This window comes from Gopherus evgoodei, chromosome 3 (genome assembly GCF_007399415.2).
Source record: "Gopherus evgoodei ecotype Sinaloan lineage chromosome 3, rGopEvg1_v1.p, whole genome shotgun sequence".
NCBI classification, from domain to species: domain Eukaryota; kingdom Metazoa; phylum Chordata; order Testudines; family Testudinidae; genus Gopherus; species Gopherus evgoodei.
In genome coordinates, this window is record NC_044324.1 from 125,535,200 (window position 1) to 125,562,242 (window position 27,043).

Below are 27,043 nucleotides of genomic sequence, written 5' to 3' on the forward strand. Positions count from 1 at the left end.
GGAATGGGAACAGGAAATGGGAACAGGGACACAGGCAAGGCTCTGTGGTGTCAGAGTTGGGAAGGGGGACACTAAGGAAGGAAACTGGAATCATGCTTGCTGAAAGTTCACCCCAATAAACATTGAATTGTTTGCACCTTCGGACTTTGGGTATTGTTGCTCTCTGTTCATGCGAGAAGGACCAGGGAAGTGAGAGGGTGAAGGAATAAGCCCCCTAACAACAGTTATTCTGGAATAACTATTCTTGAAGAACAATATGCATGAACATTCTTATTTGGAATAAAAGTGTCCACATGTGGAGTTAATCAGGAATGACTCTGTGGGTAGACAAGCCCTGAGAAACCCTTGAAGAGGAGGGAGTGTGCCCTTTCCAGAGTGAGACCAGCTCTTTAGGCCAGTGTGCAGTGTGGATTGTGTCCTATCTCTGCCTGCTCTGAGGTTTCTAGCTCTAACAGTATTGCTGGATGGGAGTTTCTTTCTTTTGTAACAGTGCAAGGACCACAGTTATGTTTCAGTTCTGCATGGTAGTTGGTGGAGGTAGAGAGAGGCTTTTTTGTGTGCCCTCTCCCTACGCCTTTGCATTCCCTGCGTGTACTAAACACAGTTCTGCTCTAAGAATGTCAGGTTTAATATTGTTTCAATCTACAATAACTACAAAATGTGTCCTATCGAATGGGGCTGTTGCCCAGACCCTGGAGTAGACCTAAATTGGAAGGCATGGCTTTGATTTCTCTCTTTTCTAAATTAAATGGACTGGTTTTACTTAAGCTAATTGGGATTCCCGTGATAAGTGCTGCAGGGTGCTCTTTGACTCGGAGAATGAAAACAAAACTCAGGATTCAGAGCATCCAGATTAGAGCATCTAAAAGCTGAACACTTCTATACATTGTCAAAATGTCAGATATGGTCTGCTGGGGAATGGGAAAAGTCTAAAAGCTAAGAGGAACAACAAGCTAAGAGGAACAGGGTGGTGTTGGGAGGTGAATAGTTACATGGCTATGTATTGTGTTTTGATGCTTTTTAATCTCTCATACTACTTCCCCTCAACCCCCACATTGATATTTGATTGTCTGCAAAACTATAAATCAGTGTGCAGTGCGGAAGCAGAGTTTAAATATACTGAAATAGTGGAGACACACAATCTCTCTCTGGCCAAGGACAGTCTGTAAAGCTTTTTTTGTCTTTAATGTTTAAACATGTAATAATTACGTAAGTAACTTTGCTGCTGTACTCTAGAATTTTAACAATTTAACACACTGAGGGCCAAATTCATCACCAGTGTGAGTAGAGGGACTCCATTGATTTGAGTACAATTATGTCTGTTTACACCATTGGTGGCTATGGCACCCAATGTTAGTGCACAGCATTTTCAGTGTGTTTTCTTTGAGCTACTGAATGACAGAACAAATCTGAAGAAAAGTTGTTCAGAAACATGGTGTCTGATGGTTCTCATTTTGCCTTGACTGATGTTTTCCCAGGGAGCTTATGATCACATTCTTCTGGATATACCTGTCACTCGAGAACAGACAAATCACTATCGGGCTGTGGCTGAAACTGCCCGTAGTGAACTTGCAGCACTTCTGGTAAAGTATGAATGTGCCCAGTCAGAGGTAAGTTTTAAAGAATCATCCTCCCTCCTTTCCCCCCAAAAGAACCCCCTAAAAGTTATTTTACTGTTAATGAGAGCTATGCACACGTTGCGGAGAAAGTGGATCCACTAAATCTCCTTTGAGGGAATATAAAATGTATTTTTGTTTTATTAATTGTGGGATTTTGTTTTTTTTTTTCAGATTACATTTATTCAGATTTGCCACAATTTTTTTTTCTGCTTATATCAGTTGTCAGTCTTTGTACCATTATCTTGTTCGTTAATTGAAGTTAGCACCAGGATGATTTTCTTATTGTGTGTGTTTGGATGTAAAATACAGTATTTCACAATTCTAACCAAAGTTAATATTTCAACACTGTGGTTATGTGAGTGATTTGTTGATTCCAGGGGTCCCATATTTTCCCAGTTGTTAACATGCTCATTTTTTATTTCCATTACTGAATGAAGCTTAGTTGATACAGCCGTGCAGTACAGTCATGCAGAGAGGTGGTTTTTCTGTGCTGATAGAAATGAATGATAGCATCCTATACTGATAGCACTCCTCATCCAGGTGGTGTCTAAAGCATTTAATAAATGTTACAAGAGCATATTCTCTTTCTCTCCTTCTCTATCTGTGTAAAATGCTTAGGATCCACCTGTATGGTGCATCAAAATCAAAATTCACTTTGCCCATGAATGAAATATAACTAAATTTGTTGTGAAATCAAGCAACTTTTAAATAGTTCACAGCAATGATAAGCAACAGTTTAGAACAGTAATTTATTAATACTATATCCAAGTGAAACAGGGCTGAATGTAGATCAGTAGAATGTAATTATCTGACCTGGAATTTGGCCAGTTAACCCTTACATTGTTGCAAAAAGTGCCTAGTGATCTTTAATTAATGTATGTGATCAGTAGCTTGGCTTTACATTTCATCAGAAAGAATTAAAGAAGATGAGATTCTTGTTGATCCTCTACTCGATTCCAACTCTTGAATGAAGGGAGTAAATACTTTAATAATCTCTTCACTTACTTTCATGATGACAGACCACTTTATAGAATTTTTTTCACTGCTGTTTTTGGAAAAGTCAGAAAGGGAGTAAAGAAAGCCAGCTTCACTTTCATCCAAAATACTCAAATTCTTGTTTAATTCATGTTGCTGTTTGTAACATCTACATGTCCCAGCTGAATTCAGAGCCCCCTTGTGCTTGGTGCTGTACAGACTAATAATAAGGGACTCTGAATGGTATAAAGTCTAAATTGACAAGAGAGAAAAAGGAAGTGTTGTTATCCCATGTCTACTTGGGGAATTAAAGCACAGAGAGATTAGATATCATGTCTGTGGTCACACAGGATATTTTTGGCAAAGCCAGGAATTAAACTCTGATCTCCTGAGTTCCAGTCCAGTGCCTTAATCACAGATCCATCCTTCTTGCATAAAAGAGCACTCACATAGCTTGTTAATCGTAGTTTTAATTTTCATATAGTAAGAGCTAACTGCCACATATTGCATATTTTTCATTATAATGGAGCTGGAAACAACACCTAAGTGTTGCTTAGCACTTTCTATTGTAAATCCCTGTTTTTCGTTGTTTATAACTTTGACCATTTAGGCTGAAACTTTACATGCCAGGTCTGCCTCAGGCTGAATGTTTCTGGGAAATTTTCAGCAAAAATGGATCAACTCTTTCTGAGAATGAGGCTAGGGAAAATACATTATTTTGCCAGTGTTTATTTAAAAAAAAAAGTTACAACTGTTTGTTGAGAAGCTCTAGCATTTTCATACTTTGGAACAGGGACTTGAAATTAGGCAAGGAGTGCCACCAGGGAATCAGAGAGGTGCCTTTTGCTGTTCCTATGGAAATCTACCTTATCCACTTGACTGAATATTAAGCCTCTGAAAATCACTGTTTGCGCATGCTGTGTAGAGGTTTGTTAGCAAAATTCTCCAAACATTCTATCTTCCCTGAACATTCTGCTGCTCTTTAGAGCCACAGCCACAGTGAGCATGCTTCATTCCCATAGAGCAGGGGTAGTCAATTATTTTTTGTCAAGGTCCAAATTTCTTGGTCAAAGTATAGTCAAGGTCCAGACTCTGGAAGAAATAATTTTTTAAAAAAGTATGATGATAATAAGTAAATAAAAAGATTTTGGGGTCTGTTCAAAAGCATCTGGCAGTCTGGATTTGACCTGCGGTTTGCCTATTGATTACTCCTGCCATAGAGCTTAGTGAGTACGCTCCAGCCCAGGACTGAGCAGGACTTTTCTTGCAATTACTCTTTTTATTAATGAGAGGCCACTGTGGCACCAGACACCAGAACTGAGAACAAGGAGGCAGAGATCTTGTGAAAAAATGTGTGATCACAATTAAAGACCGTATCATTAAGGTTTCTCAGGAAACCTTAATTCTGCCATTTCCTAACTTTTGAACATGTGATTTTTACAAACCTTAATGTTGTTTCAACCTAATATAAAACTCCATTTAAAATAATTTAAAAAACAGTGGTTCTTTTTGTTTCTGCTCTGTTTTTTTAATACCTTTTATAGATATTTAAAAATAACATTTTTCTTCTTACTAACTTTGCCCATTTTATTTGGCTAATGCATATTTTTGCTATTGTTTCCAATGGCACTGAAAGCAATGTGGCTATTTTTGTTTACTTCATACTTAAGCTGGAGTTTACATACTGCTTTCTGTGAATATTGAAAAAATGAAAGCTATTGTCACTTCCCCCCCCCCACTGAATCCGTTGGTAATAGAGTAGAAGAATAAGATACTTTGATTCCAAAAGGTATTTCTTGCCAGATTTTTAAAAAATAAACAATTTAATTATAATTAAATTAAATAATAATTTAAGACCGTTCAAATGTGTAGTCTATATTGAATTCTTCTACAATTTGTTTTTTCCTCACTTCCTCTGCTCTGTCTGTAGCTTCTAGATCTAAGATCCAAAATGGTCTCTAAAGAAGTCTCATTGCAAGAGCTGAAGGCTGAAGTGGAAAGCTACAAGGAAAAGAATGCTAGACAATCCTCTCTGCTCCTCTCTTTGCAAAATCGCGTTCAGGAGATGGAAGAGGAATCAGGTGTGCTTGCCACTTCCAAAAAACAGACAGACCTAACAGCACAGGTTTTGCTCCAGGAGAATTGGGAGCTGAAGGAAGAGATCCATGACCAAGAAGCCAAACTGAAGTAAGAGTTTCAATCAAGCTGTGGTATAATTTTGGGTTGAGATGTCACTGTACTATAGTTGCCAACATAGAAAACTGCCTTTGTAGTCAAATTTCGGTGCAGAAACAGATTTACAGCTTTATATTGAGCTGTATATTATTGCCCCTTTGGCCTGGGCAGTTAGCCAGTATTCAGGGCCTTGCAGAGTTGTGCCCTTTAGGAAGAGAACTTGATATGAGTCAGGTATATTCTTTGGTGTAATCTTGTTTATTTACAAATAATGTACACAAAGCCCAGTTTCCCCGATCATAGTAGAAACAAATAGCAGGCATGCTTCCTTAGCTTAGATACCCCTAAGTGTGCCACTCCAGCAAGCTCTGTGCCTGACAGTCTTTTTCTGCTTCCTCTTAGGGTCACATTCACCATGCCTTCTACAGGCTTTTTCTGCTTCTACCACACGCAGGCTGAAAAAACAATCTTTTAGCCCCTGTGTTTTCAATCGGGGAAATCCCTAACCCGCCACATAGTCTGGGCCATCCTCCATTGTTTATAGCTGTTTGTATTAAATAAAGAGGCTAAATTATTTATTCCACTGAATCTGAAAGAATGCTTGATGCTCTTACTGACAGTAACTAGGTCTGTGCTTGTTGGAACCAAAGACTTGTCTGATGGCAGCCAGTAGCACTTGACAGAAAAGCAATATGTTTTTACAGAGATTATAAATGAACTCTGCAGGAGGGAGGTTTACTCCAGTGAAGCGTTTAATCACTTGCAGCTGCAAATCTGTAGGACTTTCCTATAAGTTTCACCAGCGGTCACTGAGTCTGTAATCTCCCCAGTCTGAATTTCTAAGGATTTAGAAGATCCATTAGTTTCACCAGTGGAGTTTGTGAGCTCTTCCAGCTTAATAGCTTGGATTTTCCCTGAAAGAAAAAGCAGGGAAGTGAAAATAGGAGAACTTGTGCTTAAGATCTTGATTGCGTATTTAAATGCTCAATAGTCATGAAACCAGAAAAGTAAGGTTTTCATAATATGAAAAATTCAGTTATGTTATGTATGCATTGTAATTTCAATTTGTGTATTTGTTTTTAAATACATACATGAATATGTTACTTTTTATGTAAGTATACACTGGAAAATATGCAGTTTGTACAACGTGGCTCAACTTACTGTGAAAATTTTTAAATTTTTCATTTCTGTGTATTTGAACTTTCATATTTGTAACTAATAATGTTATATTAATATGACCTTTTGTATTTTTCTCTATTACATACACCACTCTCGATAATTCAATATCAAGATGTTCAGATATTGTGGTATGTTTGTAGTTATAGTTATGCCAAGAGAGAGGAAAAGAACCATTGTTGGTGATAGCTGTTAGGGTAGGAAGAAAGCTTACATACAGTATCTACCAGCATGTGCAGCTCTGATATGCCTTTTGTTAGATACTCCAATCCACTGATTTTTTCCCTCCCACTATTCATTGGGCAGTGTTTTTTGTCATATACAACTTTACATTGTAAAAGATGCAATGTCCTATGCTGACTTTATCAATTTAACAGTCTTCAGGACCGTATGCATGCCAAACAAAAGTGTATTCTGATCTAACCATGTATACACACACAGGTTAGTTTTGCTAGGTCAGTCTTGTGGCTTCAGACACATCAGAGGTGCAGGTATTTCTGCAGAAATTCACTTGATCAAATGTACTCTGTCTTTAAAAAAGGGTGGGTTAATGCTATGTGCTGTTGCTGTCACTTAAGAAATTTATTTTCATTAACTTTCAAGAAAATTCCTGGTTGTCGTATCTTCCAATGAGACAGTAGTCATAGAGAACATATTGTACACACATGCTGTTCATGGGGGTAGCTCACTGTTATGTTGGGGAAAAAATTGATGTATAGAACAGGATAAATTTGATGGTATGTCATGTAACCAGTCATTTTGGACATGTGTTTTAGAGAAGTCTCTGAAATAGTTAACATTGAAGATGTGATGGCATTCCTTCCCGTGAGGTTCCCTTGGCTATTTCACCCCCGACCAACGAGCCAAAGACGCAATAAGACATGGGTACACCATCTTGTTTTCAGCAGTGCCTACACTCAATTTTCCTTTCCCAGGATTCTTCTCACAAGGATCTATAATATCAATAGGTCCTCATGCTCCTTTCTCTCAGTGTGATGGAAGAGGTCCCTCCTCAGTCCAGAGGGAAAGGTTTTAGAGCAGCTGTTTTCTTATCCTGAAGAAAAAGGAAGGCTGGCAACTCATCTTGGACTTGCAGAACCTCACATTCATTCACAAGTTGAAGTTCAGAATGGTATCCCTCACACTGATAATCTCAATTCTAGAGTCTGGAGACAGGTTCAAATATCTTGTGCTGCAGGATGAGTACTTCCACGTCTCCATCATTTTTCCTACAAGAAGTACCTAAGATATATGGTCGGCCAGGACCACTGTCAATATTGAACCCTGCCTTTTGGACTCTCCACAACTTTGAGGAGATCTAGCAAGGTGCTATCAGTAGTGGCAGCTTACGTGAGAAGATTTAACATCAATAAATTATTTTACCTGGATGATTGGCTTATATGGGGGACCGCTCCTCAACAGGTTTCTGAAGCCATCCAAAATGCATTCAGCCTCTTTCAGAGGTCAGGCCTGAAAGTCAACAAATGGAAATAGATGGTAATTCCAGATCAGAGGATTGAATTCATTGGTGTGATCTTAGACTCTTCCACATCCAGGGCCTATATGCCTCAAAACATATTTGAGAATCTGTCCATTCTAACTCTCAGTTGGAGGGAAATCCATGTATCAATGGAAGGTTGTGCCTTGCCGTAGCGAGGCAATCTGATTCTCTGCTGCCCCGGAGAGGGATGAGCCCTTCCGGACGCCAAAGTGAGCGGAGCCAGTGGAGCTTGCACCCGCCCCCGATAGGTCAGGGCACAGGACAGGAAGTACAAAAGCCCAAGCCCAGAGCTCACTAGAGCCCTGGCTGCCGAGAAGCCAGATGCTTGTGGCCTAGCTCCCGATGGGGAGACTCCTGCAGTCTGCGACCGAGCTGAGGATTGGTCAGACCAGCCAAGGCCTGATGCCGACCAGACTCGGGGGAAGCTGTTAAGCCTGCCTGTGGCAAGCTACCCAGAAGAGGTACAAGGGCCTGCATCTGTGGAATAGAGCTGTTTGTTGAAACCCCGCTGCCAGGCTAGTTCCCCCGAAATAACCTGCTTCGCTAGGTCCGTCGGTCTGGTTCCCCGCTGCCCCGGAGAGGGACGGACCCGGCCGAACCCTTCTACACTTGCCCTTCTAGATCATATGGCCTCTTGCACCTTTTTGATACCGCTTGCTAGACTTCACCTCCACTGCTAGCAGGATTAGTAGAGGCTGTTTTACATACCCTCCAAAAATTGCCTGGATGCCTCATTAACTCACCCATGGTCCTGTCTTCTCTGAAATGGTGGGGAAAAAGAATGCTTGCAGAGGAGTTGCCTTCTGGATGCTCCTGCGATCGAAGACTATAGTGACAGACACATCCTTGCTACAATGGGGTGCTCACATGGACACATTAAAGACACAGGATTTATGGTCCCCAAGAGCAAAGAGAACGTACATCAATCTCCTAAAACTCAAACCATACAGGAGGTCTGTGAGTCCTTTCTCCACCTAATAGAAGGGCAGTCCCTATAAATCATGATCAGCAACATGACCACCATGTTTTATATCAAGAAACAAGTTGGAGACAGGCCTTTCCTACTCTGCCAGGAAGCCATCATGCTCTGGAACGGATGCTTCAGACATATAGTTATTGCTGGTGTGGAGGTTCACTTACCTGGACTGCAGAATATGCTTGTGGACAATCTCAGCAGATACTTCCTCCGAGATCGTGAATGGGAGATCAAAGACAAGATTCTGTTGGACATCTTCATGGACTGGGGCAATCCCAAAATGGACCTGTTTGCCACTCAATACAACAAGTGCCTGAGATTCTGCTCAAGGGGTGGAATGAGACTGGAATCCATCGCAGATGCCTTTATGTTACTGTGGACAGGAGACCTGATATATCAGTGGTTCTCAAACTTTTGTATTGGTGACCCCTTTCACATTGCAAGCCTCTGAATGTGACCCCCACCTTATAAATTAAAAAACACTCTTAAATATATTTTAACACTATTATAAATGCTGGAGGCAAAATAGGGCTTGGGGAGGATTCTGACAGCTCACAACCCCCCATGTAATAACCTCGCAACCTCCTGAGCGGTCCCGACCTCCAGTTTGAGAACCCCTGTGATATATGCTTCCCCTTGGCCCCTCTTATTGCCCGAGTACTTTGCAAACTGAAACAGGACTAGGCCAAGCTAGTTCTCATAGCTCCAGTGTGGCCTTGACAGTTCTAGTTCACAGACCTACTGAGCCTTTCTTCTGCTCCCAGACCTGCTGTCTCAGAACAAGCGATAGACCCAACACCTGACTCTTGTATCCTTGCAGCTCACAGCAAGGGTGGTTGTTATCTATAGAGCAGGCCTGCACCTCTCTAGTTAGAGAAGTTCTAATAAGCAGCAGAAAAGAATCAACAAGAAGAACCTGCCTGTCAAAATGGATGACGTTTTTCACTGGTGCCACCAAAAATCAGTGGTACCACATCATTCTTTGATCCCTGAAATTCTTGACTACTTACCCAAACTAAAATGCAAGACCCATCACTCAGTTCAGTCAGGCATTACCTACTGGTCATCTCAGCTCATCTTCCACTAGTGGAGAACTATACCATTTTTTCCTTAACCTGTTAGTAATTAGGTTCCTGAAGGCCCTAATTAAGGTATTCCCACCAATCAAGGAACCTGGCTCATGGAACTTAAAAGTGGTACTCTCAGCCTTCAGGGACCTACTATTCCTTGGCCAATGGCCTTTTCTTCCTTTCTACACCTTTCTGTGAAAATTGCATTTTTAATCACTATAACTTCTGCCAGCCCAGTAGAGGAGATTCAGGCACTGATGGCTGACCCACCCTATATAGTGCTCCACCCAGACAAGGTGGAGCATACACCCTACGTCTCCCCAGAATTGTGAGAGACTTCCACTAGAACCAAAAAATACACTTACCGGTATTTTCCCCCCAAACCTCATGCATCCAAATCTGGGGCAATGTTGCACACTCTAAACTAGTGGTTCTCAGCCTTTTGGGTTTAGCCCCTGTTTTTAAACTTTGATGGCTTCTTGTGACCAGTAAATAGCTTTAGTGCAAAAAAAAAATCTGGTTTACTAAATATATTGTGGGTAAGAAATACAATGTACACATTAATGTAGTAAATACTAAATAATTACACCCGGCATTCCATAGTGGCAACTTGTGTGGCTCCTATCCCATGGAACTGGGTGAGCTCGGCTCCTCTCTCCAGGCAATGTGACCTTTGAGGTTGCAGCACTGCTCGGATTTAGCCTGTGGGGTTGCTGGGCCAAATTTGGGAGAGTGATGTAGTGACTTTGTGCAGAGGCTCACAGCACCACTTACTCAAATTTGGCCTGGAGGAGCAGCTGGGCCAAACCTGAGCAGCACTGCAATGCTGTGCACCAGGTATCAACTCCTGGAGCAGGGAGTTGAGTGCAGCCAGCCTTACAGGACCATTGAAGGGTGAATGCAGGGTGGGCTTTGAAACTGCCCAGGGCCTGCCTTCACCCCGGGGGTAGGACCTGATACTCTCCTCTCCGGGCTTCCTATGTGAATGTGTGCCACATTCTGGCACCCTAGTTTTGGATCATAACCCAGGGGATTGAAAAATCCTGCTCTACACGTCAGGAGAGCACTGGCCTACTATTTAAACAGAACCGAAGTATTTAGAAAATCACTAAGACTTTATGTTAAGCTCCATCACAGAGAGGTCAAAAGGTTCTGCAAGTTCATCCCAGATACCATAAAACTGAATTTCTGATGGTATTAAAACATGCCGTGAAGTGGCCATGGTAGATCCACCATCCATCAGGCTCACTCCACTAGAGTGCAAGTTGTACCAGCAGCATCACTGTGAAGTCTACCATTGTCAAACACAGTAGAACATCAGAGTTCTGAACATCAGAGTTATGGACTAACCAGTCAACCACACACTTCATTTGGAACCAGAACTATGCAGGCAGCAGCAGAGACAAATAAAAAAAGCTAATATAGTACAGTGCTGTGTTAAACGTAAACTACTTCCAAAAAGAAAAAAGGAAAGCTTAAATTTTTTTTGACAAGGTAAGGAACCTGTTTCTGTGCTTATTTTCATTTAAATTAAGATGGTTAAAAGCAGCATTTTTCTTCTGCATAGTAAAGTTTCAAAGCTACATTAAATCAATGTTCAGTTATAAACTTGAAAGAACAAACATAATGTGTTTCAGAGTTATGAACAACCTCCATTCCCGAGGTTTGTAACTCTGAGGTTCTACTTAGGGTGAACAGATAGCAAGTGTGAAAAATTGGGATGGGATGGAGAGGTAATAGGCTTCTGTATAAGACAAAGTCCAGAGTATCGGGACTGTCCCTATAAAATCAGGACATCTAGTCACCCTATTTGTACTGCATTTGTAAAGCAGCCACTTGGGCATCAATGTACATGTTCCCAAGACATGACATCATGACTGAGGCCTCCAGGCCCAAAGAGTATAGCAGTTCTTCACTATTTAAATAATTACACTTAGTTCCCACCTCCTTAGCACAGTTGCTGCTTGGGAGTCATTAGCAGTGGTATATGGATATGGACAATCATCTGGAGGAGAATGGGAAGTTCTTTGAGATGTGTTGTCCATATGCACATTCTCACCCTTCTGTCCCCTCTACTGTGGAATCCCTATTTGGGGGTTCTGCGGTGGGAGTCCAGTTACTGTAACTGAAAAGTAACTTCACCTTCTGTGCACAATTCAAGGCAAAAGTCTCTGGCTTTATGTGAGTTTTCTGTTCTCTTGGGGCTTTGAGTAAAGGTTGTCCATCAGAAATTAAAAAAAAAAATAAAATTCAACCAAAGAGTTAAGTGTCCTCTTAAATATGCATAATTGGTGATGTGGAACCAGTAGTTCATCCAGTGTGTTAAAAAATATAGTAATTGTTTTATTAATTTCAATTACAAAAATTATGCTATTTATTAAAATACAGAACATGATTTTAATACATGGTATTTTTCCAAGGGTGTGTATTGGGGAGTGCTTCTGGAGTTTCCTTCCTTTCCAACCCATGCTTTACTCGTAATAGGACAACTATCAAACAAGCCACATCATAGAAACATCTTGCTGGCATGGACTGAAGAGAGAACTTCAGAGCCCATCATCAGAGGGGCATCATTTGATAAGTCTGTGAGGCGCTTGCTTTCTTAGGGGCAGAATGTGCTGCATCTAATAGTGCTCCCCGCCCCTGTTGGCCCATCATATATGCATTAAACCACATTTAACTTTGGTGAAGGTTGTACTAGAATAGGTAGGCTGAAGCAATGAGCTTGAGATAATTTTGCCTTTTGCTTTAGAAAATACTGTTTGTAAATATTCCTCCTGATGTGTGTTTGTTTTGTCTGACTAGCAAATATTTGAATGAGTGTGAAGAAAGCAAGAATCGAGCTTCTAAGATCAGCTGGAAGCATGGTGAATTCTTAGCACAGCTTTCCGGATTCTTGGACGTAGACATCAGAGGAAAAGAGGAACCACACAAACATTTAATTTCAAAGGTGTTTATGTGCAGTTATTTTTTCCTACATACTGAAGAGACTTATTAAATATTTAACTGCATTGTATTGCTCTAATAGATATTAATGTAGAAGGATGCACTTCTTTGAAATATTTGGTTTGATGTAGAAAATTTAATACTGCAATTTTCTTCTATAATAGAAAAACAGAACACTTGTTTAAACAAGTTAAATGTTAAAGATCAGAATTTTGTTGTCAAATAAGGATATACAGAGCACATTACCATAAAAATAGTGTTTACAAGTATTGCCCTGGTTTTCAGAGGTGATGATCTCCCACAGCTCTCACTGAAATCCAGGAGGCCTTATGTATGGTCCTATAATATTAATTTACAATTATGATTGCTAAGTATAAATCAAGAAAATACATACAACTGAATGCTTATCTAAAAATATTAAAAAATAAACCTATAAAATTCCACTATGACAATTCTGGCAGTACTCTTAACACTCATTTAATGCAGTCATGCCATTAAACAGAAACATTCTCAGGGACATACCCTGAAACAACCTTAATTCTGAACCTGTACCAAAACACTCACAATTACTACAAGGTACAATTGAATTTTATTCATTGATTATGCATAGTTCTGAGAGAATGCTATACAAAATCTTTAATACCTTTCTCCTCCAGCATTTCCCAAAATTTTGAAAGCTGAGCTCCCATTCAGGAAAATGAAATCAATGGCACTCCCTACCCACCTTTAGTACATCTTTTGCACTCTCTGGCTAGTCTTACACTTCTACTTCTTTTCTAAGGGGTACACGGAAAGCAGTATGTATTAGAACAGATTATTTGTTCTGGATTCCCCCCCTCATCTATGTCTTTTCTCTCAGCAACGACTAGAGTTAAAGACAGAATAGGAGCCACCTTCACCTTTAGTCATCATTCAAGTAGGACTCAAGGAGACATATAATCCTGTATTTTTCTGCTCGTTTTGAAGTGTCATGAGATATTCCCCACCCCAGATTTGTAGGATTCCCACAATGGCAGTCAGGGCCAAGGGACAGAGCAGTGGCAAACCTGAGGCTAGGAGTAGCAGAGGAGTTTGTAGTGAAGTCCAGGCCAGTGTCAGAGTCTAAGTCAGGTTTCAAGGTTCGAGTCAGGTGGCAAAGTTCAAATCAAGCTGAGATTGAGCAGGAAAGGTCATGGCAGCTACAGAGTCGCCAGTTCCCTGGACACTTCCTGGAATGCTCCTTGGCTTTATATAGGGCATTGAGCCAATCAGGAGCCATGGGGCTGCTGTCTATCAGACTCTTGAGATGGAACTTCCCATGGTCTGTGTCCGTATGGGGTCATGGGAAATGGAGTGCAGGTTGGTTACAGCTGCTGCTGGGTGGCAGACTGGAGCTGCCAGCTACTTGGTAGTTTTACAGGCTTGGGTTTTAGACCTGTGGGGCTTTACACTTCTTGGAGTTTCTGCAGCATTATCTCAACAGATCAAGATCATGCTTGGGGCTCGTCTTTCCCTGAATTCTGGCTGCTGCTCAAAAGAGCTCCCCAAATCCTTTTTGTTAGGAGATAACCTTACTCTCTCATATGGTCAAGAAGAGTCTGCTGCCAAATCACTTGGCTCCCTATGACTCAGAATATTTCAAATATAAAATCACTTCTCAATGTCCAGTGCTAATTTCCCATTTCAAATGCTTGCTAGCCATAAATCTTATGGAAAAGCTGTCTGCTTCCCACATAAAGATAGTTGTATAATCTATTTTTATTTTCTGCCCTGCCTTATCACCAGTGTGGACATGCAGAAATAACAACAGCCCTCCAGATGATGATTGATCTAGTGCTGAGAATTTGTATGTGGATAACTAAACGAAATTAACCTTTGCTATGCTAAGGCATACTTTTCTCGTGGTATATTATGGGCTCTTTTGACTTTGTTTATAAGGAAACATTGGAAATGAATAGAAGAACATAGTCATAGATCTGACCCTAAAGGTTTTACAAAGAACAATTTTTTATGATGACAAGGAACAGAAAATGCATTTAAATGAGTGAAGACAATCGTTAACAGAAAACAGTGTAAGAATTGTATAATATGTACTATTTGAATTGTCTGTCTGTCTAGGTAAATCAGATGCATAAAGAAAATACAATGCTAAAAGGGCAGATTGCCACTCTTGCAGAGGCTATCAATGTTCATGAGATAGAGTCAAAAGCTAGCAGAGAAACCATCATGAGGCTTGTTTCGGAAGTCAGCAAAGAGCAGAAAAAGGCTGTAACCTACTCCCAAGACATGGACAAGCTTAGCAAGGTAAATTATTTTCTAGTGTGCATGTCTGTGTGTCCAGGACCGGCGCTAGGTTTTGAACGCACTAGGCGGACGGCTATTTCGCCGCCCCGCGCGCTGGTCCCGCGGCTCCGGTGGAGCTGCTGCAGTTATGCCTGCGAGTGGTCCACCAACCGTCCATGGGTACCACTGTGGCAGCTCCACAGGAGCAGCCTGTCGCCCTTCCGGTTGTGCCTTGACGTAGGGGACACCCTGGGCTGCCCGCTGGCACGGCGGCGCCCTGACCCAGAGGACACCCTGGACTGTGGGCTGCCGCGGAGGCGCCCTGACCCAGGGGCTCCCTGGGCTGCCCGCTGCCACGGCGGCGCCCTGACCCAGAGGACCCCTGGACTGCGGGCTGCCGCGGAGGCGCCCTGACCCAGGGGACGCCCTGGGCTGCCGACTGCCGCCAGCAGCTCAGACTCCCTCTCTGTCCCAGCAGCAGCAGCTGCTCAACCATTTAAAAAAAAATTGGGAGGCGCTTTTTGGCGCCCCCAAATCTCGGCTCCCTAGGCAGCCGCCTAGTCCGCCTATATGGTTGCACCCGCCCTGTGTGTGTCCTAGAGATCTGTTTCTAGAAATGAAAAATGCATTTTTCAGTAGAAGAACATGGTGTGAAATGAAAGTAAACTATGGTAAGATTTCAACACATGCTATTACCAACAAAATTTAGTTTGGAAAACTCTTATCAGGCTAGGGTGTTTGATTGGAGATTTTTTTTTATGCTTAGTTTTAAAAGAAGTATTTTTCTGTTATCACCTTCAAGTTCATGAAGGCTCAAGAATATTAGGAGATTAAAGTGCTTTGGTTAGAGAGCTCTGCTTTAGTGTTGATGTTTCCTATATGCCGATAGAGTAATGTTTTCACTCTCATTCAACAACTGTATCCCCGGTTATTGCCTTCTCAAAGTGGTAGCTGGGCGGATGTTGTGTAAGTCTGCATGAACGTATAGAACTATTGATTTTACTCTGAGGTAGGAGTCTGATAGATGAGTAGAAATGTATGCCAAGAAATCCATATTTTATTGCTTGAAGTAAGCTTGAGGGAGTATTACAAGTATTCTTCCACAGAGAATTAGGAGCATGCGGAGATGCAATTGGAGCCAGATTTTTTTTTTTAAATTGCTGTAAAATTTGTTCTTCAGAAATAGAGAGAAATTCATTGAATAATATTTAACAAAATGTTTTCCTAAAGATTCCATTAAAGGAACTGGTAGTGAAGTATCTTATCTGTCAGATACCAGATTATATGTATGGTATAATAAACTCATACTTCATAATCATAAATAGTCATTTGACTTGCACACTGAGAAATCATGGCTAGCAGCGTGACTCCAAAATCCATGATACAAAATCCACTGAAGTCAGTTGGAATTTTTCATTGAATTCAGTCGGCGTTGGATCTGGCTTGTAATATGCACAATTTTTTATGAATACACAGACTATCTGAGATATTGGCATTTTCTTGTCTGCAGTTCCAACATTTGCTAAGATTGGCAAGACCATCCTAAAAATTATAATTAAAAATGTGTTAAATACATATATTGACCTGATAAACTATATCTATGAAGCTGTTCAGCATTTAATTTTAACGTAGAATTTTACTACATTTTTCAACTTGCATTTGTTTATTTTTTTTAAGATGTATGCATCAGCTGACTTGTAAATATGACTCTTAAAAAGAAAGTTTAAAAAAAATAAATGGTTTGCTATAACCCATGACACTTAAAATGAGAAAGAGGCATAATAATTGTGTTCCTTTTGAATTATTTTATCCAATTTGTCATTTTGGTACCGCGGCCTTTTGAAGCAACTGTATTTGTTTGCAAATTTTAAAAAAATAAACTGAGATCATAACTGGTTAGTGCTCACACTTATGTTGACTAGTTGCTGTTGTACTGCGACCCATGAAAGGAAATCTACAGACTGATGAAGTAATGTTATAATTGGAATAGACCTCCCTTCATTCTTTCCTATAATACCCATAATTTGATTCTGGGCATAATTTCTCTGTTAAGAGGACTTCTTTATAGTTGAAGAAGGGAAATAAAATGAACTATGCCAAGATTTGGTTGACAGTTATTTCTAAAATTAGTTTAGTAATGGGCAATGACAGTATTTACTTAATTAATATGGTTTTATTTCTTTGTTTATTCTTAAATATAGTTAACACTGAGATTATCACATTGCAACAGACCTGACCAATTAAGTCTGGTATCCTGCCTCCCACGGTATTTGAAACCTGATGCTTCTGGAGAAGGCAAATGACTCCCTGTAAATGTACCCACCTTGTCATGTAAAGTTGTACCTTGTGGGAAGGGAAATTCCTTCCCATTCTTAGTTGTTAATCAAACAGTGCCCTGAAGTGTGAAGCATTATATTCCTTGCTACATCATAATCCCAGCTGGTTTGACTGAGGAATTTATTCTTATTCATATAAATCTCTAATCCTTTTAAAAATCTTACTAAACTGTTTGTCTTATTAATATTCTGGGGCAAAGAGTTTCACAGGCTGATTAAATGAAGCAGAACCATGTTTTTGGTTTTGTCTGTGTTAAAATGTTTTCTCTTTCATTGAATGGTTTCTTGTTCTTATTTCACAGCACAGTGTATGCAGCATGGTCCAACTGGCTGCCTCTACACCATTCCTTATTATATATACCCTTGACTTATCTACTGCCTCTATCTCTTTCTCAAACTGATGACTGGATCATCACAAAGAAGAGAAAATTTACTTGGCAAGCGCTGTGAGTTTACACAAGATGAGGCAAGGGTCAAGGCTTTACAACAGTGAGATCCAATGAGATCCATGAGAATATTCTCAGGATCTTGGAGTATTCACAGAGCAGCAGCCCCTATGCATTATTCCCCAGGCTCCAGTATCTCATGGCAACATAGCTCCTTTGGGACCTTTGCTATCATTGTCTGTGTATTCCTGCTGTGAACCCTGCCTTTAAGGGACATAGAAGGACTATGCAAGAATTAACTTCCTCAGGAATTTCTAAAGATGATTCTGCAGGGATGCTAGATAGGGCTGCCGTCCTGCCTTACCTATCCTGCCATGTCCCCTAAATTTGCGGAGTCCCGATTTGTCGACATATGTGCAACATACCCAGCCATTTAATGGTGTCATCATCAGCCAGGTGGAGAGCCAGTAGCCTGCCATCGAAATAAGTCAGTGGGCAGTCGACAATGATATGTGACATAGTCAGAGATGAACACAGGTGCCTTGGCAGATCAAAACCTGATGGACAGGTTGCATCAGTGATGAGAGAGTGATTAAGGACTGTCCTCATTGACCACTTGTGCCAAGCAGATTCCACCGTCATGTCCTGTGGTGGCATAAATGAGCATAAAAAGAATTGGGACAGGCTGGACAAGGCCTAGAGGCCCCTTTCTGGAGGCCTCGGAACCCTACCACACCCTGTTCCAGAGAGGAGCAGAAGAGAAGTTCTCCAGGTGGCCTAGAGTGGCTGCAAGGGAAGCAGCCAATCAGAGGGACTGCAGGAGCAGACAATTGGGGGCCAGGAGGACCATATAAAAAGAAGCAGCAGAGTTGCTGCCTGGAGCTGGAAGAGAGGATCATGTTCCTGGCTGGGTGAAAGAGCGTCAGGACCATGGAAATCTTAGTGTGGGCATGGACCTGGAGAGCTAAGAAGGAGCTCCTGACTGGCTGAGGGGACTGAGCAAGAACTCAGCCCAGGGAGGGCTGCAGGAAGATTATGTCTTAAGGGAGGAAGCCCTGGAGGTCTGGCCCCAGGCCAGGGCTGGGAGAAGGTAAAGACTGTATATTAAAACGGGTTTGTTCTATTCCACCTACAGACAGAGTGTGTGATGTGGCTGGAGGGCTGAGTCACTGAAGACTTGCCGAAGAACCCATCGACCATGTGAGGTGCTCATAAAAGGTGAGAGCCAACCTCATTACAAGTGTCTAGAAGACAAGCGAGCTGCCGGGTGGTCAAAAAGGTCTGTGTACAGCGGCAGGTCGCTATTCTCATGGATCTTAGCCAGCAGTGTGAAAGAGACCTTTTCATGGCAAATATGGGGTGGTGCTATGTTAAGTATTGGTAGCCATGGCAACAGAGTCCCACTCACAGTATGCATAGCTTTGTTAAGCTCTACATCGATCAACTTCGCGTGAGATGAGCGATACCAGACAGGAGCACAGTACTCTGCTGTTGAATAGCAGAGGGAAACAGCTGATGATCTAAGCTTCTGGGTACTCACATTCCAGATTGAACCGGCCAATTTTCTGAGCAGGTTGTTCTGAGTGCTGACTTTGACTGCTGTCTTCCTCAATGGTTGCGATACATTAATGATTTATCCAATGTCACACTGAGGTAAACTGGGTTTGGATCATGCTGCAGGCACTGGCCATTGAGGAAAATGTTTAACTCCTGGTTTGCATTTGCATTATGCAGATGGAATACACTAGAAACAGTCTTAGAAAAGCTCTGCCGCAGGTACCATTGACTATAATACTCTGCCATGAGATTCACATCTTCATTCAAGATCTTGTCAATTTCTGAGGACAGCTTGGTGGCTACAGCAGATGTCGTCGGCATAGATGAACTTGCAAGGGATCATAACTGGCAGGTTGTTGATGTACACATTGAACAGCATTGGTGAAAGAACTGAGCCTTGAGGGAAGCCATTAATTTGACACTTCCAATCATTACAGCAGTTGCCCAGGTGTACTGTAAACTGCCTATGTTGGAGAAAGAGAGTTCTATTACTTCAAACACTCAATGCGGGCAACTTGAGAGAGTTTAAACAAAAGGTCTTTGTGCCAAATTGTGTCATAGGTGGCAGTCAAATCCAAGAAGACGCCTGTCTTTAGATTTTGTCAAAAACTGTTTTTGATAAAGGTGGTCAAGGCCAGGACTTGGTCACAGGTGCTGTGTCCTTTCCCAGACTGAGCAATATTCACATGCAGGGGCAACTGTAGGCTCAAGGGGAAAGGTGGCTAGTTTGATATTGACATTCCTCACCTCCTTTTGACAACTTTGGCCCCACATGATGTGGTCCTGCATAGTGCCAGTTTTTAAATTTCTCCTTCTTTGAAAGTCTCCCCATCATGCCTCTAATCTGATTTATTCTTCATGTCTCCACCTCTCTCATCTGTGCCGTCTTTGAGATGAGACAACCAATCAATATTTGACTATTTGCACTTTCCTTATACACTATTATAACTTTTTCTCATTTAGCCACGCCCCTGTTTTGTGTGGAAATAATCCTGGTATATTTGTTACTTTTTTTTTTGTTGTTTTTAAAACCCCTGAGGCTCTGTTATTCAGATGTCTTCATAGAGTGTGCTGAGATGTTGCCTTGATCTTTTCCTATATCACTAATTTAGACCTCATCAGTATATGCAAGTAGTTTTAAATTTTACACATTTCTTCTAGTGTGCATTATCAGCACTTGTCTGTGTTAAATTTCATCCACCACTGAGTTTTCCAGTCACTGTTTTTCTTAATGAAAGTCATCACAATCTAAGCAATGTATTTATAGAGCTAAGTAATTTTGTGTCATCTTCAAATCTTACTTCCCCATTCTCTATACCATGAAGGTAATTGATGATAAATGCATGTGGGAATCCTATTTGCGTCACTAGGTATTCTGTCTGTGAAGGACTTGCAAGATTGGGCCCATAATGAACAATTTTGGCCCTAATGCTACTAGTTCCTGCACCTCTCTGCTACTCACCTCTCCATGCTGAAAATTAGCCATTTAGTCCCCAGTCCTTATATTTGGCCTGGATTAAGCCTGGTTTTCTGTTTTTTATATTTTAGGAGCTGGACAGTGCTTTAACAGCCAAACAGAGTCTAGAGAAGGAGATCAGAAGCCTCCAAGATAGGCTGGCTGCTAGCCAGAGGGCTTGGGAAGCCTCAAAGCAAGAACTGTACCACCTGAAGAGATGTTCCAGTGAGATGGATGGGAGTCTGAAAGGCAGCATAGACGAGGCCAGGACTGCTCAGAGCCTGCTGAGTGCTTTTAAAGAGCAAGTTGCTACCCTTCTTAGCAACAGTTCTGTAACAGTTAAGCCCTCCGAGGAGGCCATCATGGAGCGAGTTCGAGAACTTGGCCGCATGGAAGAGAGCAAAAAGATAGTAAGTGGATTGCTTCTGTACCTATTCAATCTTCTTGATTTTTGTATGGCTCCTTTTCCATATTAGCTATAATTCCATACTCTGCATGTTTGTGTTGCATTTATGATAGAATCTTAACTAATGTGGTCATATAATATTTTTTCCACAGGACTCCTGCCTCATTCAGTATGCAAATTGGACAGGCCTGGGCCCAGAACAACTTTGGATCATTCAGTGAAGTTGTAGAGTTTGTTATGAAGCTCATTTAGTCAGGAAGTCAGACAGGAGTCCTCAGGGAGGGGAAATGATGCTCTTGTGTTTAAGACACTGAACTGGGTCTCACTTTGGTGTGACTTTGGGTAAATTACTTGATTGGTCTGTTGCTCATTTCCCCCATCTGTAAAATGGAGTGCTCACAGGATTATTCTGAAAGTAAATTCAGTAACATTAGGTGATCAGAGGCGCCTGTGAGTGGCATCGTAGGAAAGTCTAAGAATGAAGAAAAAATTTTTTTAGCGGAGTTTTGATGTTGTGCAGTGTATGAGACACAGGACCACACATTAAATAACAAAGAAAAAAATGAACTTTAAACATCTGCCTCCTTCACTGATCAGTCCATCGTACATAGTGAATAAGTCGTGAGTTCTGTGAGGGGAAAAAATAAGAAGTGATCATATAATTAAAGACTGAAGGCCAGATCATAGTCCCCCTCCTGTGGCACCTGTACTCTGATAACCCTTGCAGCACGCTGGTGAGGGAGTGGCCACTATGTTCATCACTACAGCTGTTTTGAACTGTGAAACATTTCATTAAGAGCCATGGGGAAGCTATTGTAAGAGCAGTCTTAAGAGCGGCACCAGCTCCTGGAGCTGGCAGAATTGAGAAGGCACCAAGGTAGCTTTCGGGCTCCTCCTCCAGGGATACTCCTAAGAAGTGCAGCGCAAAATCTATCTCTAATAATAGCCCTAATTTTGGCATTTCCTAACATTTGTAGCCTTAATGTTCATTTGATGCAGCTGTTTTATATAGAACTTCCAAGCTTTTTTAGAAAAAAGGAAGAAGGAATTGATGGAAATGAATTCCATATTTGCTGTATGCTAGTAGAACATTGTGGACTGCACAACATGTGCAAGGAATGAAGTAGCAGCCTTTGTGTTCTTACTTATGCATTGTAATTTGGAAGAGGCTATAGCCTTCTTCAGAATCCTGTCTTCTCTTCCATCTGCACCTTTATTATTTGAGCCCCGATTCCTTACGCAACACCATATTCCACAAAGCACCTACATATTTAAAACTGAAATCCCACTCAATTTTCTAACACATGCATCTGCACAGATCAGGTGGAATATATCTATTCCATGGAAATTATGAATCTATTTTTGTGGGCATTGCCAATGGAACACTGGCAGATTGTTTTTTGTTAAATGATAAAACAAATGTGCAAATGTGAGGTACATGATTGTTAAAGCCTTATAATTCTGCCACATCAAAAACTATTTTCATTGGACCAGTGGAAAGCATCTCCTAGGGTCAACATCTTTGCCAAATTTCAGGTTTCCAGCACCCCCCACTGAGGCACTAGAATTTTTTTTTATTACAAAATTCTGTTTTCAGAAAACTTCATTTTTTCCACTCTCTCTGACTGTATCACTGTAACTAGTATACTTTAAAATTCCAGATCTTCTGAGAATTTCTTGTATGAAATAATATTTTGTGCATTTGTTGACTGCTTGCCGTCTTTTTATACAATACCCTTGATTGGAATGTTTAACTGGGAACAGATTTAAGCCCAGTGATGATTAAGAGCAGTGTCTGAAGTTTAATGGGGATGTCTTCAGGTGATTTATGTCTTTTATATGACTCAGTTGCATGCCGGATCTGTCCATTTAGTTCTCTAACCATGTTCAGTCCGTTTGTAGCTGTAGTATACGCAGAAATTGTAGAAATTGCTTCACCACTTGCTCCTTCTGGCTGTTACTTTCTTCCTTCATTCCAAGTATTCATACTGGGCTGCCATGCTGGTCATCTCACATCTTGAATGAGAGGAGTCATCCTTTATTTGCTGGGGAAAGAAGAAAAAACATTTGAGCGTATTTGCCATGGTACTTTAGCATATTATACTAAAGGAAAAAATCAGCCACTAAGTTACAGTAGACACCAATTTTAAATCTTTGTTGTCATAGATTTAGACCCAACATTTTGATTGTGTTTTTTAAGACTAAGATGGTTAAGTGTATACAAAACCTAATGGAAATAGGTATATTTTAATTGATTTTTTAAAAAACAAAGTGAAACTGATAAGTCTAGTTTCACTTTTCAAGTAAAGAGAGAGAGAAAAAGTAAGCAAACAGCATTAATAATGAAAGCAATTTCAATAATTGTGTTAGTAACACAGGTGAAGACATTAATTTAAAAATTGTGTTTGTGCATGTGCCCATTAATGACTTGGATAATGGAATGGAGACAATGCTTGTAAAATTTCTGGATGACATCAAGATGGAACAGAGTTGCAAACACTCTGGCAGACAGGTTAGAATTAGTTAGAATTAGAATTAGGGTTAGAATTCAAAATGAATGTGACAAATTGGAGAATTGGTCTTAATTCAACACGATGAAATTCAATAAAGACAAGTGCAAAGGACTACATATAGGAAGGAAAATCCAATGCACAACTAAAAAATGGTGAATAGCTGGCTAAGTGTTAATACTGCTGAAAAGGATTTCAGGGTCGTAGTGGATCACAAATTGAAGGAGTCAACAATGCAGTGCAGTTGTGAAAAAGGCTAATATTCTGGGGTGTATTAACAGGAGTGTTGTATACTAGACATGAGTAGAAATTGTTCCACTCTACTCGATGCTGGAGAGGCCTCAGGTGGAGTATTGGATCTGGGTGCCACACTTTAGGAAAGATGTAGAGAAATTGGAGAGAGTTCAGAGGAGAGCAACAAAACTTATAAGATTTAGAAAAGCTATGAGGAAGGGTTAAAAAATTGGGCATGGTTTCCTCAGTGAGAAAAGACTGAAGGGGGACCTAATAAGCCTTCAAACATGCGAAGGGCTGTTGTAAAGAAAATTGTGCTCAATTGTTCTCCATGTCCACTGAAGGTAGGCCAAGAAGTAATGAGTTTAATCTGCAGCAAGCAGGAGTTAGGCTAAATATTAAGAAAAACTTTCTGTGAGGGTTGTTAAGGTCTGTGTGGGGTGCAGGGGCTCCCTGAATTCCTCCCTCCCGGCCAGGTCCCACTCTGTCATTTACTTTCTCTCTCTCTCTCTCTCTTCCCCAAGTTGGCAGCACCTCTCTGAGGCAAACAGTCATGGGCAAAGGATTGCCTTATCCTCCTCTCCTCCCTTTGCAAGAGAAGAGGATCTGGCTGAAAAGATGGCAAGTCTCTCAGGCAGTCTCTTGGGATTTAGCCCTATGGGCCTAGTCTGTCAGTCTATTGCCCCTTTGTGGGGTTTACCTTTTGCCTCTTGTTCTGGGGCGTACTGCTTTGCTGCCAGTCAGGCCAGCTTCATGAGCGGTGCATGAGGTGGCTGTCTCCTCCTCAGCTGGACCACCTTTGTTACCAGCAGTCTCTGGGACAGAGCAGCCTTCTTCCTATTCACTGCCCCTTTCTGCTGTAAGTTTTTCTTCTTTTAAGCTCTTCTCCCTCCAGGCTAAACAAACCTTGCAAGTGTGCCTTGTTAGCGCTGAAGAGGCCAGGAAGAGTTTGTTAGTCTTCTCTGTACCAGAATGAGGGTGTGTCCCATCACACTTTGGAATAGGCTTAATGCCCATGATTGGAGATTTTAAAGAACTAGTTGGACAAACCCCTGTCAGGGATGGTCTGGGTTTACTAGGTTCTGCCTCAGTGCAGAGGTCTGGACTTGATGACTTCCTAAGGCCCTTTCCAACCCTACATGTCTAGGATTCTGTGTTCAGAAATGGGCACCTTAAGGTAAAGGTTCTTGCTCTTCAGGAGTGCTGAGCACTCAGCAACTCCCATTGAAAATCAGGCCAGAATTTAATAGGAACTGTTGGGTGCTCATACCTCTAAAAATTTGGCCTCTTATTAGGCCCTTTATTTAGATCTAGGAGCCTTAATGTGGGCTCCGATTTTAAAAAATCTTGTTTTTATATTTAATCTTGCTAGCATCCATTTAACCACACCCATACCAGTAAAATATATGTTGCGCTTTCTGGTTTGAACAGCTGATGGTTGTAACAGAGCGGCTGATATGCAAATACATGCTTTTACTGACTTGCTTGTATAATCAGATTGTGCATCAAATGGGAGTAACTTCAAATCTAACAAAAGATTAAATAATTTTCTACTGAAAGAGGATGTTATGTGAGGCTCGATCCCTTTGATGGAAAAGATTCCATAGAGAAGAAGGAAAACTTTCCTTCAGAAATCCATGACCTGGGTCCTGTGTGTGCTATGAAGCCTCAGGCCAGGTCCACACTACAGCGTTAAATCGATTTAAACAGCGTTAAATTGATTTAACGCTGTACCCGTCCACACTACAAGGCACTTAAAATCGATTTTAAGGGGTCTTAAAATCGATTTCTGTACTCCAGCTAAACGAAAGGAGTAACCCTAAAATCGATATTACTAAATCGATTTAGGGTTAGTGTGGATGGAAATCGAAGTTATTGGTCCCATTCTTTTACTGAGCTACCCAGAGTGCACCGCTCTGGAAATCAATGGTAGCCTGGGACCATGGACGCACACCACCGAAGTAATGTGCCCTAGTGTGGACGCGTAAAATCGATTTTATAAAATCTGTTTTATAAAATCGATTTTATTAATTTCGATTTTACTCTGTAGTGTGGACATGGCCTCACAAGCAATGCAGAGAGCAGTGTTTGCATTGTTCATGTAGTTGTAGACCAGGGATCCACAGGAAGCTGCAGACCAAACTCACAGATCCCTGACTCGACAGTGGTGTAGAAGTTCCTCTATGCTGTATTTAGGCACTCTCCTTTTATGGCCGCATGGCTAGTTCACATGCCATAATGAATTTGCTTCCCTGACTTGTTCTTAAAAGATCCATTTGTGGAATTTCTTTTGAGGATTTGAGAGTTCAGTTTTAATTGAACCTTAAGAGTAAGTTTTTTTCATTTAATATTGTTACAAAGACTGATTTATAGTTTTGAATTAAATCTGAGTTTTTCTGACGTCAAAATGTATCCGGTGTCTCTTATCTTAATTAATCTTATTTATGCTGTGTGACTTTGCCTCCCTGACCAGATAGGAACTTTCCCAAAACATGCCTTGTGTTTGGATTGTTAGCAAGTTGAGCAAAAAACTATATGACAGTGGAGGTGGGGGTACTTAAAGATACTGAGTCTGCCTCTGATCTTGTTTGTACCCACACAACTCAGGTGACTTGGACTTTACAGTACATCTGTTTTATACCAGTTTAAGTGCAATCAGAATCAGACTCAGTATTGCTTAAATGTTTGTATGTATTGGGAAACATAAAGTGGCATTGTTTATTTAGCATAAGCTGGCATCTGAAAAGGAATGCATTTCATTTTAGTGGAAAGCAAGTTAAAAGTTAATTACTGTTCAGGGGAGGTGAGGAAATGGTACATTATAATGACCTAAGCAGAAGGCTATAAAATGAAGGTCTCTGTCTCTCTCCCACCCACCCCTACCTTACGGAACGTGTGAGTGAGCTTTCTTCTAGATGGCTGAAATGAACAGCTGTAGGCTGAGGGAGAGCAAGGACTTTTCTGCTGTGCTGTATAGATAATATTTCAGTACTCTGTACCCTGAGCTTTGTTCTCACTAAGCATTGCTTTCTGTAGTGTCTGATTCAAAGAGTTTATTTCCACATATGTTTTATTTTATGATGTTCTTTCCATTTGCTGATGTGAAAATAAAATCAACTTAAATTCAAAGTACCCTGAACTGGGTCTTGGATACTGTTAGTTTGGGACAGTCACTTGTGGCTACCTAGAAGAGCAACTAACTCTGGCATTGAAAACCGGACTCTTAAGGATGAGACAGCCCAAGTACAAAGTCAGAGAATAAAGAAATGGCTCTCCCCTTCCCATAAACATTGTTATAAGGAGGCAGGCTTGGCCAGTTTAGGTATTGGGAGAACAAAACAGCCTGAAGGGTATACATGTAGTGCTATTTGAGGTTCATGGTGGAAAACTATGGCTCTGCACACTGAAAAAGTGACCCACGGTTAGACAGTCCAAAGCTGCAGGTAAAGGTTATCGGA

General features: G+C 41.1%; 1 protein-coding gene across 1 annotated transcript in view; it reads left to right on the forward strand.

Moving 5' to 3' along the window:
• The window catches only part of CCDC170 (coiled-coil domain containing 170), a 97,153-nt gene that overhangs the window by 18,077 nt on the left and 52,033 nt on the right, over positions 1-27,043 (forward strand). Inside the window, 5 exon segments of the mRNA XM_030556593.1 lie at positions 1,479-1,610; positions 4,525-4,781; positions 12,298-12,442; positions 14,536-14,721; positions 20,528-20,845. Coding sequence (XP_030412453.1) covers positions 1,479-1,610; positions 4,525-4,781; positions 12,298-12,442; positions 14,536-14,721; positions 20,528-20,845 — 1,038 coding nt within the window.